The 17,532-nt window shown below is 36.2% G+C and overlaps 2 protein-coding genes across 3 annotated transcripts; one reads left to right on the top strand and one right to left on the bottom strand.

Annotated features, from left to right (window-relative positions):
* The first annotated feature begins 5,079 nt into the window (after positions 1–5,079).
* Positions 5,080–9,318, top strand: LOC136229874 (protein NBR1 homolog). 2 transcript variants are annotated; one of them, XM_066018754.1, is made up of 7 exons: positions 5,080–5,351; positions 6,391–7,412; positions 7,502–7,625; positions 7,735–7,983; positions 8,067–8,216; positions 8,291–8,839; positions 8,936–9,318. In XM_066018754.1, exons 1-7 carry the CDS (start codon positions 5,331–5,333, stop codon positions 9,032–9,034), a joined length of 2,214 nt encoding a protein of 737 aa, XP_065874826.1. In that variant the 5' UTR covers positions 5,080–5,330; the 3' UTR covers positions 9,035–9,318. The 2 variants fall into 2 exon arrangements, with proteins under 2 accessions (XP_065874826.1, XP_065874822.1); XM_066018750.1 differs by having other exon boundaries at positions 5,083–5,351; positions 7,732–7,983.
* Positions 9,319–10,550: 1,232 nt separating this feature from the next.
* LOC136229868 (pentatricopeptide repeat-containing protein At1g08070, chloroplastic-like) lies at positions 10,551–13,017 on the bottom strand. Its single transcript, XM_066018745.1, has one exon. It carries the CDS (start codon positions 12,971–12,973, stop codon positions 10,880–10,882), a length of 2,094 nt encoding a protein of 697 aa, XP_065874817.1. The 5' UTR covers positions 12,974–13,017; the 3' UTR covers positions 10,551–10,879.
* Positions 13,018–17,532: the final 4,515 nt, after the last annotated feature.

The raw sequence follows: 17,532 nt of genomic DNA, 5'->3' as shown, positions 1-17,532 counted from the left end.
CAAAGCAGTAGAAACAAAGGTAGAAACTAAGGATTCAGATGTGAAATCTGATGATTACAAAACCCAAAAATAGGCTCTTTAAATAACCTTTGTTCCAGCAAAATAATTATTCAAATTTGACTTAGAAAATAAAAGATATGGGCCTGGCAGACTGTCCTGACATAGTAGAAAATAGCCTGTCGAGTAGACGGACAACCCATACCATATGATTGTTTATCTTTAACATGATTGTTCTGAATGAGACACAATTGATTAAATTTTTGCATCAGGAAAGGTCTTCTTAATTCGGGTGAAGAGTGATTATAGAATTTTGGACCCATATTTCACCCAACTAGTGATTCTCACTCTTCACCCCTTATTCTTCTTATTTCGCCCTCATTTCCTCATGCGTATAGTGTGGACTCGCCTAACGAACATGCATTGCCTCTTCAAGAACAGTATGCACAGAAAGCATGTATTGTAAGTCTTTTAATTGGCTGATTTATGCTCAAAACCTTAGTAAAAGTTCTTATTTAATACATAGTATTTGCACTTATCAATTTGCACATGTGCTAAAAGGGAATTCACTACTATCCACTATACATTAAGCCATGAATCAAGGAAGAGTGGGATGAAATAGCAAAGGAGTGGAGCAAAAATAAAAAGTGGGGGATGAATTCATATTGTGGGAAGAAAATGAGAGAAATTTAAGGGAAGTGGACAACTTATTCAGCCAATAAACCATTCCAAAAAATTATAAATATACCCTAAAACCTTCACTGCAAAGCCTAAGCAGATTAACTACATACATTGAGTCTGACTCAACCCAAAGCTGATGTCAATTTTTCTCCCAAGCAAGTTCAATTGCGAAAATAGCGGCTCTTAATTCAGCCATATAAGCAAAAGAAGGAGGGGTAGAAAAAGCAAAACAACCTTTGGGAAAGCCTCGATAGTTGCGAAAAATGCCTCCAACTCATGCCTCGCCAGGAGTGCCAAAAGTAGAGTCGTCCACATTGACTTTAACCCAGCCTGGAGGAGGTTTAAGCCAATGGACCAGAATAATGTTGGGAGCAGGAGGCGGTCTAGGAGAAGCCAGAAGACGGGATAAGATAGCAGCATCTCTCCGAGAAGAGCAAAAATCTTTAGAAGTGGCTAAGGACTCTCGAATCATTCGAAAGAGGGTGATCTTCGAGTGCTGAATAGAAAGAGAAACTTCCTTAAAGATTGCTTCATTCCTGCAATACTAGATTAACCAGATGCAAGTGACAACGATAACACGCCAAATCATCGACACATGTGAGCTAAAATGAAGGCTACGAAGAGTGCTGAAGAAGTGGATGAATTAGGAATGACGAGGCAAAGAGCAGTCAAAATGAATCTCAAGGGCCCTCCAAAGAGAATCTGCAAAAGAACATCTAATGAATAAGTGGTTAATGGACTCAGCATCCCTACCACATAGAGCACAATGAGAGGCAATGGAGAATCCTAGACGCTGCAGGAGGTCATGAGTTGGAACCTGTCCATGCAAAATTCTCCAGAAAGTGAAGGAATAAGAAGGGGGAGTGTGAGCATTCCAAACAAATTTATACCAGTCCACCGAGGAGGAACTAGGACTGATAACCGAATAGTACTCTTTGGGAGAGAAAATACCCTTCGTAGAGGGCTGCCAAGCGCAGAAATCAAAATCATCTCTACCCCGGTGAATAGATCGAATACTATCTTGAACAACCGAAGGTAGAGTACCTAAGTCAAGCCACTCCGAATTTACCAAAAAATCATCAACAGAATTATAGCGAGAACGCTTATCTTGATGATCAAGACCCAATCTGTCCGCCACCGATGGAACGATTCACATATCTGTCCAGAAATTAAGCGATGAAGACTGGCCAATCCAATTTTCATAACACTTTTGAACTCATTTTTATTATGTCTTTTCCATTAAAAAAAATAATTTCTTATTTTTAAGACTCAAACAACTGAATTTCTAAATTAAATTTTAAAATTTTAAAACTAAAAATAAAAAAAGTATAAAAATGTTATAATTTTTTTAGAAACTATCATTTAACTAATAAAAAAAAATTAAATATATCACATTACGTGTTAAACTTCCAAAATTCAATATTTAAATATTTTGGACCTATTAGGTATTCCATAAATCCAAATTTCTAATTTTTTTAGGCGTGTTAGACCTGTCTAAATCCAAATTTCTAATTTTTTTTGGGCATGTTAGGTCTTTCTAAATCTAAATTTCTAATTTTTTTCTGTTAGGCCTCCGTAAATCCAAATTTCTAAATTTTTTTTTGCCTCTTAGGCCTCTTTAAATCCAAATTATTTTTTTTTTGCCTGATAGGCCATCTGAAATCAAATTTTTTAATTTTTTTACATGTTCAGCCCTCTCTAAATCCATTTGTTTTACTATTAGGACTATTAAATGAAATCTAGCCTAATTTTGAGAAATTGTATATTAATACTTAAAATTGGTTCTTGACCATTCAAATTATAACACACGTATATACAAAAAAAAAAAGAAAAATTAAGCAAGTTCGATTTAGCAAAAATTTTTTTTTTCCCGAACGTACATGTAAAATCGGCCCCCCAACCAAGTAATCATGTATTCGCCACTGGCTATATGTTAATATAGAGATTTCAATTGTAATTATGCATCAGACATTTATTCATATCAATAAATACTCATTTTTGCCCATCATATATCAATCTCACACTTTTATTTACCTTTACTTATATGCCTTTTACTTATCCGCAATAGCTAAAATAATATTAATTATCTAACAAAGTTTTCACAACGGTGCTGAAGACCTAATAGAGACTTTTTCAATCCTTACGTCCTCATCAATTGCTTTGATTAGATTTTAAGTTTTTTTTTTTGAGCGATTAGATTTTAAGTTTTAGACGTGCAAATCCATAAACTTAACTATACACATTAATTGAGAATTAATTTCTAGCATGTCCGCATCTAAAACCACACGTGACAATATTAAAATTGATATATTCACAAAATATTGCTAACACATACATTAGAGGTAAATATATACTTTTTTTTGTAGGAAAATGAAAGGAAAAAACAAACAAAAAACCAAAAAGAGGCCTATCCCGGGATTAGCCTAGGGAAGCTAACCTCACCATATCATCCAAAAGGAGAGAAGAAAGGAAAGTAGGAGGAGAAGAGAAAGTAGTGACACACAACATCTTCTCATGACCCTCGGCTGCTAAACGATCCGCCACCCGGTTCTGTTCTCTGAAGATATGGCAGAAATTGATGGACTTAAAGGAAGAACAAATCCTTTTGATACCTTTGATTAAATTCTGGCTATTCAAACAAATAACATTAACATCTTATATCATTTTGATAGCTTCGAGGTTATCAGATTCCACAAGCAACTTCTTCAAGCCCAGACTCTTGGCAAGTCTAAGGCCAGAAAAGATCCTCCAAAGCTCAGCAGAAAAGGAAGAACTCATCCCAAGATTTTGAGCGAACCCGGAAACCCAAACACCACCATCATCTCTCAGGACTCTTCCAGCAACGATTTTCCTATCCTTCAGACAAGAGCCATCCGTGTTTAACTTCACCATCCTTCTGCTAGGCCTACACCAGCCCAAGAGATGAACCGCCTTCTTCTGGATAGATCTAGCCAAAGGGTCCTCTTTGAAGCTATCAATAATAGAGCAGAATTTCTTGGAGAAGAAATCAACCAAATTAGGAATAATAACCGTTTCTCCTTCAAAAATCTCCATATTCCTCCATTTCCAAATCTGGTGACAAATAACTACAAAGATGATATCTCTATGCTCCAGATTGGCTAACAAATTACCATTAACACCATCAGTAAACCAGTCAAGTTCAGGATGGGCCAAGAAAGCAGACAACAACTGGTTAGAGAGAACTTTCCTCCACACCTCTCTACTCTTAGAACAGCCCCTAAGAGCATGGCAAATGGTTTCCTCATGCCCTCTACATCTGCTACACGCCCCAGATTCCACCAAATGCCGCCTTTTCCTATCTGTATTAGTAAGCAACCTATTCTTGACACCAAGCCACAGGAAACTCCTAATGCGGTACGGAACTTTCAAAGCCCAAATCTTTTTCCAAATATGAGGGCGAGGAAACTCCAAAATTTGATTGAAGGCCTCAAAGGCAGATTTACAAATATAAGTCCCATTATTAGTCAAAGCCCAACAGTAACTATCTCTATCTTCCTCCTTATTACTAATCTTAACTCCTCTAATCCTCAAGAGAGTTTCAATATTAAGGAAGGAGTCAAACTTTGACCAAATCCAATCACCCTCAGAATCAATCACATCGGCAATCCTCCAATTCCGGATATCCACAGGCAGCGGGGAAATACAAACCTCTAATAAAGGCTTTTTACCAATCCAGATGTCATTCCAGAAACTGATAGAATTCCCATTTCCCACTGCCCAACCTATCCCAGAGCAAAACTCCGAGAACACATTGCTTAGGCCTTTCCAGAGAAAAGAACAATTAATAACTCTCTCCTTGGGACCACCAAAAATCTTATCTTTTCTATATTTCCCGCATAATAAGCGAATCCAAAGAGAAGAAGGAAACTGTCACATTCTCTACAGAAGTTTCATAAGTAAAACTTTATTATTATTTCTGGCTTGTCTATCTCTAGACCCCCATATCTTATCTTTTTTTTTCCAGAGGTAAATATATACTTCTCCAAAAACGTTATTTGGACCTTAAAACCGAACCTGAGTCGCCTTTAGTTGGGTTTTTGGTTTTTGTTCGGTTTTATTGAACCCGTACTTTGATGATATTAAAGAAGTTCAGTTGCATGCTGGCCTACTTGATCCCCCCACGGCGATATCTTCTATGTCACGGCGTGTTATTAATACAGTGGCCCCAATTCAAACCAAAGAACCCGGTTTGACTAGCTATCTGACTAATAAAACACCGACACGTGGCCAGTTACAAATGGGTAAAATGGGCGGAGTTGCAGAGAATCAAAATGGTGACGATAGCAATGAGATGAGGCTTTTGGATTACTTAATCAAGCAGGTTACTTGTGAATTAAATAAAAAAAGAAAAAAAAGAAAAATAGTATTCTTATCCATCAAGCCAGTTTTAAATTCATTAGTATATATATTCAGAAATCGGCACCACACATAATCGTAGTTTCACGCCAAAAGCGGCTTACCGGTACGCTTGGAGTTCGATTGATAGATAGTAGATAATCTCACTCTCCGATTCCCTCGATTTCCGTTTTGATCCATTCCTTTTTCTACCTCACCTCTTTGCTGCTTAGGGTTTGGCTTTCTTCTTCGCTTGGATTTTGCGCGGCTAACTGGAACGCGTTCCTCTCGAAGATATGGATACTCTCGTTATTAAGGTCTGTTCCTTTTTTTATTGATTTTTTTCATGCTTTCATTGATCCGATTATTATTTGAATCCCTGTTTTGATGTTTTTGCTTTCTTAAAATATGAGATTATCCCTAGCTTTTACACTTCTTTTGTCAATTATTAGGCTGCGTAAGTTATTGAGTCTTACCTGGTGATCGAGGTCCCTTTTTTCTGGTCTTGATTATGGGTTTTCATGCTCTTTTTAGCAGCCGATGAATTTTATCTGGGCTTCGATTGTGAGGTTTATCAGTGAAGTGGGAGTATTTTTCTGGGTTTCTAAATTTCCACTGCTAGTCTGTGTAGGCGTCTGCTGTTGTTCCACGAGACTTATGTTCATTTTAGGTTGGGGCTTCGTTGAGTGTATGAGCTAAAGATGCTTTTTAGAGGAACGTATATCATAAAAACAACCGACGGATTCGTGGCATTAAGTTATCTGGTTCTGTTTTCAGTTCGCACTAGAATTTGGCATTGAAAATATATTTAAATTACGATATAATGGGTCATATGTAGTTTAATAGTTACGTTTAAATTATTCTACTATGCCTTTTGTGTTCGCTTTTTTAAATTACGTGTTAGCGAGCTATGAGTATTCTCATCTGATGTAAAGAATTGAAAAAATCACTAGTGAGCTGCTTTCATTTCACTTCACTTTTGTTTTAGGCGCACATCTGCGTCCGACTTTGATATTCTTTTTCATCCTAGGCATATTTTATAGTCATTGGTTGAATCTGAAGTAAACCCTTGTATCCATCGGTTCAATGTGGAGTCTTGCTTTATTTATTTATTTATTGCACAGTGTCTCAAACCTCCCATCTCAACTTAAGATATATATATATATATATATATATATATATATATATATATTATGCAGAGGATTCAGTTTTCTATTTTAACTTTTTATTGTCACGACTATTAATGGTTTAGTATACTTTAGGAGTTCAATGTTTTTATTATGGCATATAATATATAATTTTTGGATTATGTAAAATTGCCTATCGTTACTTATTTCTCTTTCACTGTGACTTCAGGTTAACTTTGGTGATATACTTAGGCGTTTCAATGCTCAAGTTAACGCGGCTGGACAACTTGATCTTGACATGAATGGGCTAAGGGCAAAGATTCATGGTCTATTCAATATCCCTCTTGATGCAGATATTGCTCTGACTTATGTTGATGAAGATGGGGATGTGGTGGCACTCGTGGATGATGATGATCTGCTTGATGTGATGAAGCAGAGGCTGAAATTTTTGAAGGTTAATGTGCGTCTCAATAATGATTTTGCTAAATCAAGCGGTAGTTCTACACCCATGATATCTCCACAAGTCCATAATCAACAGCCAAACATCAATAGAACTGTCGCTGATGTGCTTAAATCTGTTCCAGAGCCAGTACGTGAGACGCTGTCTAAGCTATCACTTGACTTGGCTTCTAAGGCTACGACTCCCAATTCTGTAATTTCAGAGCTTGTTGACTGCTTTTCCAAAATGGGACAATCCATTTTGAATCCAAATCAGCTTTCTCAAGTTGGTCCCAACACAAGCACCCAAGCAGGGTCCATTGATAACCCAATTGCTTCAGCTGTGCCTACTGCACCAACTGCTGTTAATGGAGAAACTAGCACGGCGAGGCTTGAAAATGTTACTAGGGGAGTGGGTGTAACTGTGGAACCTGGACCTGTTCCTGTTGATTTGAATCTTGAACCTGCTTGTGATTTTAATCAATCTGGACGCTCAATGAAAAACTTTGCGCCATCAGGTAATGGTGATGATAGGAAAGAAACTATGAGACAGAATGCTGTTCATCTAAGTAAGAAGCCTGTTGGAGGTTCTAACAATTCAGCAAGGCCTTTTGGATTTGGTAGCAAGTGTCCATTTAGTTATACACCTGTAGGAAATGATATCTCTGCTCAACCTCATGTACTGCCTCAAATCAGTCCACTAAGCCAATGGACTGGTCGCAATGATTCAGTTGTTGGAATGTTCCATAGAGGAGTTCAATGTGATGGTTGTGGGGTTCATCCAATAACTGGGCCACGGTACAAATCCAAAGTGTAAGTAATATTATAATATTGATTTGTTTATCAAGAGAACTTCGAATCTATAAGCATATGTCATGTTGCTCTTTACTTTTTTGGTGCAGAATAGATGATTATGATCTATGTGGCATATGCTTTGCACAGATGGGTAATGAAGCTGATTACATTAAGATGGACAGGCCAGTGTCTTACCGGCATCCACGACCATTCAAGGGTTTACATCATTCTGTATGTACACTTATCTTTACTGGTATCTATGTGAATGCCAATTTGTTCGGTTGCTCAAACTTCCTACTGACATAATATTTTTCCTTTTTTTTTTTTTGTCTTATAGAAGTATTTGAATACTGTCCCCCCACTAGCAAATGTCATTAGACATTGTGGGATGAAAACAAGTCGACATAAGTTGGATAGTCGCTTCATAATGGATGTGAATGTATTGGATGGTACTATGATGGCTCCATCCACTGATTTTACCAAGATTTGGCGAATGCGTAATAGTGGAAGTGTTGCGTGGCCTCAAGGAGCACGTCTTGTTTGGATTGGAGGGGATAAATTCTGCCATGAAGTTTCTGCTGAGTTAGAGGTGGGTATATTTAGGTCCTCCATATTGCCATTTTCTATTTGCTTTTGCATTGTAGCTAACAACTTTGGCTCTTTGACTCTTAGATTCCTGTGACTGGTTTACCTGTGGATGGAGAACTTGATGTTGCAGTTGATTTTACTTCACCTGAATTACCTGGCCGATATATTTCATATTGGAGGATGGCATCACCATCAGGCACAAAATTCGGGCAACGTGTCTGGGTTCTGATACAGGTAGTTCATATTTTCTTAAGTCATTTTCATTATTTAATTTTTAGGATTAACCCTTCAATATTCTGTGATTGCAGGTGGAGGCTTCTAAAAAAGACTCAAGTTCAACTGGAGGTTTGAACCTGAATTTGCCCCCTGACTGCAACTCTAAATGTTATCAAATCATAGATGTCAATGAACAGCCTGCTGTGGATAGTGAACTTCTGCAGCCTGGCTCTTCTACCTCTGCTCCAGTGTTGGAGAAGCCTGCATCAGTTGTCGAACAGCCTGAGAAGGACCAGGATTTGAATTTCCCAATTAACAATTCCTTGTTAGTTGGTGAATGTGCTTCAACAGCTGCTCCTCCTGAAACCTCCTCTCGAGTGTCTTATCCGATTATAGACTTGTCTGAAGCTCTAGGGCTCTCTAAAGCTCCTGTTACAGATGTTCCATCTTCATCTGGAGATGCCAAAGGGGAGGATGCTGTCGAGAAATCTCTTCTCGAGGAACTTGAGCAGATGGGGTTCAAGCAGGTTGATTTGAACAAGGAGATTTTGAGGTTGAATGAATACAATTTAGAACAGTCAGTGGATGATCTCTGTGGTGTTTCTGAGTGGGATCCAATTCTTGAAGAGTTGCAGGAAATGGTAAGCCCGTCCTATGCAATGCACATTTGTAATTTTTCTCTAGTTACAATAGTTTTGCTCACTTCCTTCTGCTTCTTATAATTATTGTGGTTACAGGGTTTCTGTAATGAAGATGAGAACAAAAAGCTGCTGAAGAAGAACAATGGGAGCATTAGGCGTGTGGTGATGGATCTTCTTAGTGGCGAGAAGGTTTAATTGAATGCTCAGCCTATTTATATATACTACGAGGGAATAAAATTAATTTTCGCAACTGGCTATGAAGTATTGTGCCTTTTGAGACTTTTTTTTTATGGATTATGCAATTGTGGTTATGGTGTCAAGGTGTAATTGGAACTTTTGGTATGATAGGCAGCATGTATATGCACGCTGAATGTATATGTGTTTATATGTTTTAGGCTATCCAGATTGCGGACTAGAACTCTTATGTCTTTTATTTATTTTGATTATGGAATGTAAATGAACTTGTGTATTTGTGTTTATGCTATTATTTTTCTGGAACAAAAGCTGGGTATTATAAATGCAAACCATGGAAAACCAGGAATGTCATTTTCATGGTTTGCCTTTCATCTTTGCACTCTTTCCAAAATAGAAAGATTCTCGTCTTTTTCAAAAAAAAAAAAAAAAAAAAAAAAATTCTTGCATCCATAGAGTTCTATCTTTCGCCCGTGAGAAATGGAAACTAGGAGCTTTTATTATTTCCTGCTCGCAACTTCTCAAACTCCATTACACACTAATTTTTGTTTCAGCTCTTCTTTTCCTTTGTGAGTTTCACACGCCCAACATAATGCTATACCTCCTATTTATACTTAGATTTATTTATTGTCAACCATAATTTTATGTCGACCACACATTTAAATAGCTAAATAATATAAGTTTTACTTAAAAGTCCAACTTAAATAGCGTAATAATGTAAGTTTTATTTAAAAGTCCAAATTAAAGTTGGTGATGACTATAATTTAATATTTAGCTGTTGGGTTTAAGCATATAAAAGGGCCTGTAAAGTGTGTCTAAGGTATGAGAAGGAATTGTATGAATATTGGTATGATTTTAGTGAAATAGAAGCAAGAAAGGAAGTTTTTGAACATTCAAATTCTAAAGAGAGTTCCTCTCGAACAAAAAAAGAAAATCTAAAATGTTTAGTGGGTGTTTCAACAAATCTTGTAATCTGGTTGCCAGAATAATATTTTCCTTCTACTGTAGACGTAAACAATTAGCCGATCCATGTAAATATCATGTTTTGAGTTGTCATGTCATTTTCTTTTATGCGTATCGAACTTGTTTAATCAAACTCTGCTCTAATTCAATTGCTAACAAATGTTATCAAAGCATAACGTTTTCAACTTTGAACCTTGCGAAACCTTACTCAATTCAAGTACGAGGGAACATGCTTGAGCAAAAGCAAGACAATTAAAAAGCTTTCTTGAGCGTTTAAAGAGATACAGTGAGTAGAAACAATACCTCCCTCCAGTGAGTGTAGATAAAATTAACATAATCACGTATAATTTGAGTTGGTTAGCAATTTATTTCCCCATGTCAAAGTTTGATTAATATCCAATACAATTCAATTCCTAACCTTTGTATTCCTTCTAGTACTCATGTAAATGTTGTATTCTGATCCAACACATTTTTATTGTGTGTTTTCAATTCAATATAGTAAATTCCCTTCTGAAAGGAAGGGAGTGAATGCTAATTATCTAAGCAATTGGAACGTCATGCTTGAATTTTTCTTCTGAAGAGGTCAAGAATTTCAACTTTGGGAAGGACAGTTTTTACTGTTACTTTTTACTTACTAATTTGACTCCAAAAATGTATGCAATTATGCATATCTGATTTTTTCTTATATTATATTATTGGAAGATCTTACTTAATCTACAACAAACTAAATCAATCTTTCTCCTTTGTTGGACCATTTGATGGTAGTGTTGATCTCTCTCACCAGTAAGCCATGGAGATAGGAAGCATCACAATTCACAACCATAAAATAGATGCTTAATTATATGAACTTAGTTTGCATTTCCAAACGATCAACATGCAAAGTATCTACCAATAGTCATTACAGGAACATGATCCGTCTTTGAAATGGTGGAAGCGATTTCGATCCCTAACGATTACTTCTCTATTATATACTTTAGATATCAGTTTTGCTGCATTGTGGCAATCTGTGCAAACTCTGAGATTCTTCAATATTCGAATTGTAGTTCCAGGAGGAGTTTTAAGAATACCAAATGCAATGGCCAGTTTCTCACTATGATGAGACACTGCAGTTTCCTTATCATCTTCCTCTGCATCTAATCTTGCATCTGCTGTATTCGGAACGTATCCTGCTGATTTGATTCGTTCTATCATGTCTTCGGTGGCCCTATAAACCTCCAGCTTATCTGCATTTTCTTCTGCCAAAAACTCATACATCTTCCCTTCCAACTCTATCAAGCTGCAGCCAGGTGTTCTTTTGATGCCTTTCTCTTTTATCTGACTCCTCGTCCTCATTGCATCGTCGAACCTCCCTACCAATGCATAAATTTTAGACAACAGTATGTAATCCCCACTATGCATAGGTTCCAAACTAACTAGGTGTTCAACTGCCATCTCTGCTATCTCAACATTTTTATGAGCCCTACAAGACGCCAGCAATATTCTCCAAATAACAGCATTGGGCTGTATCGGCATTTTCTTTACGAATTGATAAGCCTCTTCGATCAATCCATCTCTTCCGAGGATGTCTACCATGCCTCCGTAATGTTCCATCCTTGGTTCAATACCAAATTCTTCACTCATACTCTTAAAAACCTTTCGACCCTCGTCAACCAAACCCACATGACTACAAGCAGAAAGAACTCCAATGAAAGTCACTCCATTCGGTTCTACATTTCCTTCCCGCATCAGTTGATAGAACTCGAGAGCACTTTTTCCGCGTCCGTTATTAGCAAGACCCTGAATAATGGCTGTCCATGAGTAGACATTTTTCACAGGCATCGTTCGGAACACTTCAACCGCAGTATCAATTAGTCCACATTTCGCATAGAAGTCTATAAGTGCCGTTCCTAGTGTGACAGTGAGCTTCATTTTCTTCTTCTTGATATACAAGTGAACCCATTTACCCATCTCTAATGTTCCAAGAGTAGCACAACAAGAGAGGACACTGACCATAGTAGCTTCACTGGGTTCCAAATTTGCCATCTGCATCTCATTAAAGAGATCAAGTGCCTCATTACATCTCCTTGCTTGTGTGTAACCAGAAATCATAGCACTCCAAGCAACAACATCTTTTGCATCCATTTGGTCAAAAAAGCTTCGTGCTTTATCTACTTCACCGCATTTGGCATACATGTCAACAAGAGCAGTAACTAAATTCATATTCGAATTGAACCCATTTATTCTTATGTATTCAGCAATCCAATCCCCTAGTTCTACGTACGCCAATCTTCCACATGCCGCCAGAACACTGATCAATGTAATATCGTTGAACACAACACCTAATTCCTTCATGTCACTGAACAATTTCACGACTTCTCCGTAACATCCAGCCTTGGTATACCCTGAAAAGAGAGAATTCCAAGAAAATATATCTCTCACAGACATTCCATCAAACACTTTCCTTGCAATCTCAATTTCACCACAATTTGCATACATATGAATCAATGTGTTCAAAACATGAGCATTAGACCCGAACCCACATTTCACAATGTGGGCATGGATTTGTTTTCCCTCTTTTCTCCCGCGCAACTTAGAACAAGCTTTTAGAATGGAAGGAAAAGTGAATTCGTTAAATGGTACAGCATTTTCTACCATCTGTTTGAAAAAGATCAGAGCTTTTTGAGGAGATTGGTTAATTGTGAATGCCCTTATGATAACGTTATATGCGGCGGCATCAGGATTTTCGACTTTGTCAAAGATGGATAGTGCGTAATCCATGGAAGTACTAGGGAGGAGGATGGCAGCGGATTCGAGAAGGTTTTCTGTGATTTTGGGATGGTGGTGGCGGCCAGTTTTGACGAGATGAGCGCGGACCTGGTTCAGGTCTTTTATGGTTTTGCATTTTTGTAAAATTAGAGTTTTAGGGTTTTCTGGGAATTCGAATATGGTTGGAGTTGTAGGAGTGAGGATGTTGACGGGGAGGTTTAGAGTAGTAGCCATTATTGTGTTTGTGTAACTGAATGCTAACGGAAAGGTCTTTTATCTTCCAATGCCCGGCCACTAGGAATTAAGTCGGAATTCGAACATTTTATTTTATTTTATTTGAAAAATGTTAGTAATTTCATTAAATAAAATACGAAGAAGTACAATAAGCAAAAGGTCAGAAATAAAATGTATAAAATAAATATAATATTCATAAAAAGATAGAAATAACTACAAATAGTAAAAAGAGCTTATAAAATGCACAAAAACACAAAATAACATTATATTTCTCGTTAATCCAAATCTGTAGAAAGACATCTATAATTCAAACTTCATCCTTTAGACCATTCCCAACATTCGGGTCTGAGTTCTTTTTTTTTGTTGCAACCACGTAGATTTATTGATCTACGGACAAGATAAACTATTTCCAGTCTTGCTAAATTCGAAAAAAGCATAAACGACAGAATAATAGAGAGCAGATACAATCAGGTGGAAAAGAGTTCCGATGAAATATATGAATACGGACTAAAAAAGCAATAAAAAAATATAGAAACCTAACCCGGTGTGAGCGTCCTCCTCAAAGTAGATCAACAAAATAAAGGAATTGACAGAACAAGGGAAGAGAATAAAGAAGAAAAGGATCAGAAGTTTTTTTGTGTTGGTTTCCTACAGAGAGGATTTGAGCAGTTTTTTGAACCGTATAATTTAGGCTTAAACCATACCGAATTATCCTTAAAAAAGTCATTTATATACACGTGTTTATGATATGGTATAATGCGTGGATACCAAATACATTAAGTGTGAGTGATTAGAGCACATATATGATATTGGTTTAACTTGAAAGTTAAATAATAATGTGATACAGATTATTTCGGAATGTGTTAGTTTTAATCGTAAACTAACAAAAATCTTTTTCTCAAGCTGAACTTGAAGGAGTGAATCCCGATTTTACGGCCTAAAATCCGTATGAAATCAAAGATCCCCCATTGTTGAAGGTTAAAAACCCTAATAAGCTTCAATGAAGAAGATAATAAAATTGATTGATAAAAGTTCTCCTGATTACAAAGAAAGAGATGTATTTATAGCATCTCAAAAACCCTAAAACAAACCTAAAACAAATTACACAAAAGGGCAACTACATAATTAATTAAAAGGGTATAAATAACGGTAGATTGGGGTAATCTTTAAAGGAGTAAATTAAGGAATTAAAAAAAAGTAATTTAAGGAATTAAAATAAGGAAATAGAAAGAGGCAATCAAAGAGTAAATTAAGGAATGAAACTAAGGAAATAAAAGGAGGCAATTAAGGAATAAATTAAGGAATGAATTAAGGAAATAGAAAGAGGCAAGGGCAAGACAGTCAAATGGATAAAGTTTAACCCTAGTCTTCCCCATCTTCTTTGCTTGACGTTGAAGACTGCTTTAACTATCTCACGCTCCGCGTGAGTGGGCCTCTGGAATTGGTCCTCGTCAGCTGCATCTTCATCCCCTTCTCGAACCATCCCTCCACGCTCCGTTTGTCTTATAACACGCTCCGCATGGACTAGATTAGTGGCTTCCTCTACGCGTGGTTCTCTTCCTCTCCTCTTAGCATTAGACTCACGCTCCACGGGTTCTATCTTTCGCTCCACGTACGAGCACAAGATGTCCTCATCATAATGAAAGATTAATGATTTAACGAAGTAAAAGGTATTTATTTTATTAATCAAAGCAAAGCAAAAACTTTCATTAAACATGATCCAAAAATCAGGAGATTTAAGTGTAATAATCTTGTTCAATACTATTTAGATATTGTCTCTTTTGGTTTAGATTCAACACTTTGGACCATACAATTTTAAAACACGTCTTTATGTATTGGATTCTCACATTACTAATAAGTTTCAGTCATTTTCTCTATTTCTTTTTCTATTTTCGATATGGTATTGTACTACCCATGATCAGACTACTCTTTGTTCAGACCTCACACTAAAAGATCATTTCTTAAGACTTGATATATAAGTGTAACATTTGTTTATTTATTTATTGTAATAATAATAATAATAATAATAATAATAATAATAATAATAATAATAATAATAATAATAATAATAATAAGTGGAGTCCATTCATTATTATAGAGATTTTTTTTTAGGATTCTTCATTTTTTTCTTTACTCAACTTTCATCTCCTTCTAATTTGATTTTCCGGCCAGCTCCCGAGATAAAAATTACATCATTGAATTCCTTATTTTGTAAGGAAGCTTTTGATACGAGCTTTGTTATTTTTCTAACAAAAAAAGTAGGGTGATCAGAGTAGATATTTTTACCCATTTGAACGATTTTAGTAGAAAAATGAGCGTTTTTTTGAACTCCCCTGAATGTTGAATATCTCGTGGTAGTCTATGTTCGCTCTTCTGAAAACTCCGATAAACTTTTCGGCGACTAGACACCGCAACCCGACGATACTCCGATAGGCATTTTCAGACATAATTTTACCTCTTTTTGAGTAGATTCCAGTATATATAATAAATTTTCTAAATTCTTAGTTTATTATGAGAGTCGAATTATAAAGGGTTCGAATTTTAGATTTAATTAGTGAGTTATTCGATTAATTAGACTAATATGGAACCTTAATATTGTGTTGGGAGTGTTTGAAATAAAATGAAATATTCTTAAAAATATAGACGGGCACAAATAATCAATAAAAAATGACAATGATAATTTAACATAGCTCATCCATAATTTTTGGACTACGTCCACAACCAAACTTGAGAATTAATTCTTTCACTATAAAATAACAGACGTACAAAAAGGACAATCTCTAGATAATTTTTTAGAGTTACAACAATACGAGATAAGATAAATTAAAATAGTAGCATTTAGATGTTTTCTAAAAAAATATTTTAAAATAATTATCTTACTATTTTATCTCTATAAAATAATTCGACTACTGGAAGACTCTAAACTCTTAAAAACTCACAATACATGAATATTTTTTTGGCCCTGTTTGGGAATTAGCTGTTAGCTGATTACATTAGCTGTTAGCTGTTAGCTGATTACATTAGCTGATTTGATTAGCTGTTTGTGTAGACCTGTTTGGTAAAAATTAGCTGATTGATAATAGCGGTTTGTGCAAAAAGACGAATAAGGGCATTAATTTTGGCGCAGGAGAAGAGGGAGTCTATCTATTAGGGTTAAAGAAGTCCATTAATTTTAATATTGCAAAACGCTAATTGAAAAAGCTCATTTTAAGAGCTTTTTTTAAATTAGCGTTTTCATCCCAAAACTCTCTCCCAAACCTCTCTCCCAAACCTCTCTCCACCAAACACTCCAATTAGCGGTTTTAGTGGTCAAACCTCTAAAATTGGTCAAAACCGCTCTTTTTATCCCAAAACGCTCTTTACCAAACAGGGTCTTTATCTGCCTTCTCTCAATTGTCTCAAATGCCATGGCTCAGGCATCTATTTAAAAAAAAAAAACTTTGTTGGCCAATTAAATGTTATAACTGAATAGGTTAGCAAAATCAATGCCACCAATTCAATATACTATTTATATTTTTTATTTTATTTAATCATTTACATAAGACAAAGAAAGTAAAAAGATGGTTTCCTCATTAATCGGGACGGGACTATACACTAATAATTCTCCCCCTCCCGATTATATAAGATTTTTGTTATCCATGCAACCATTCGACAAAACTCGAATTTTTTCCTTGGTAAGATCTTCGTTAACATATTTTGATCCATTTTCATGTATATCGATCTTTTCAAGTTGTAGTAGTTTCATCTCCAACACTTCCCTGGCCCAATGATGGCTCACATTAATATGCTTTAATTTGGAACGAAAAGACGAATTATTTTCAAGGTGAACAACACTCATAGAAAAAGCCACAAGAAGGAAAATGACAACAAGGGGAAGCTCACCACAATCATAATGAAGCGGATGAGAAGGCATAATGACGCAAAAATAATCACTGTTATGTTTGCGGAAAAAAAGGCCACTATGCTTGCAATTGCTGGTACAAGAAAAGAGAAGGAAATGTTGTAACGTCCACTCACTTCAAATATGAAAGTGAAGAAGAATGGAATTTTTCGGCTTCATGTGCTATTGTAGAACCAGTGACATGTGATTTAGTCACATCCTCCAAAGCAGATGAAAAGGAAAAAGATGCATCTGCTGCTGGGGTAGCAAAAGGAGAAGGAACTAATAAGGTAGTTGGGTTGCTTTTAGCACTTCAACTCTATGATTGAAGATTTAGGTAGTGATGAGAAACTACTTAAGGGGCCTTCCAAGAAAGAAGAATACAAAGGATTTTCTCAATAACATAGTTTCGTATGGGACGTTACCACCCAAGGAAGAGGGGGAGCATAAACAACAAGCAATGACTGAGATGTTGTCATTAAAGAGGAAAGTTGGGTGTGAACAATCTGTATTGTTCTAGACATTGCCACCAAAGATGAAGATGTCGCCTAAGGGGTAAATTACATATGTGGTGTACAACCTTTACCCCAAATCACACTTTGGTGTACAACCAAAATTTTGTCATACTAAACCGTACGAACTTCAAATGACCTCCCACTAAAGTGTACAGCCGGTTTTT

The sequence above is a fragment of the Euphorbia lathyris genome, chromosome 1 (assembly GCF_963576675.1).
Source record: "Euphorbia lathyris chromosome 1, ddEupLath1.1, whole genome shotgun sequence".
NCBI classification, from domain to species: Eukaryota; Viridiplantae; Streptophyta; class Magnoliopsida; order Malpighiales; family Euphorbiaceae; genus Euphorbia; species Euphorbia lathyris.
Note: the sequence above shows the minus strand (reverse complement) of the source record. Positions and strands in the feature narration are given on the sequence as shown.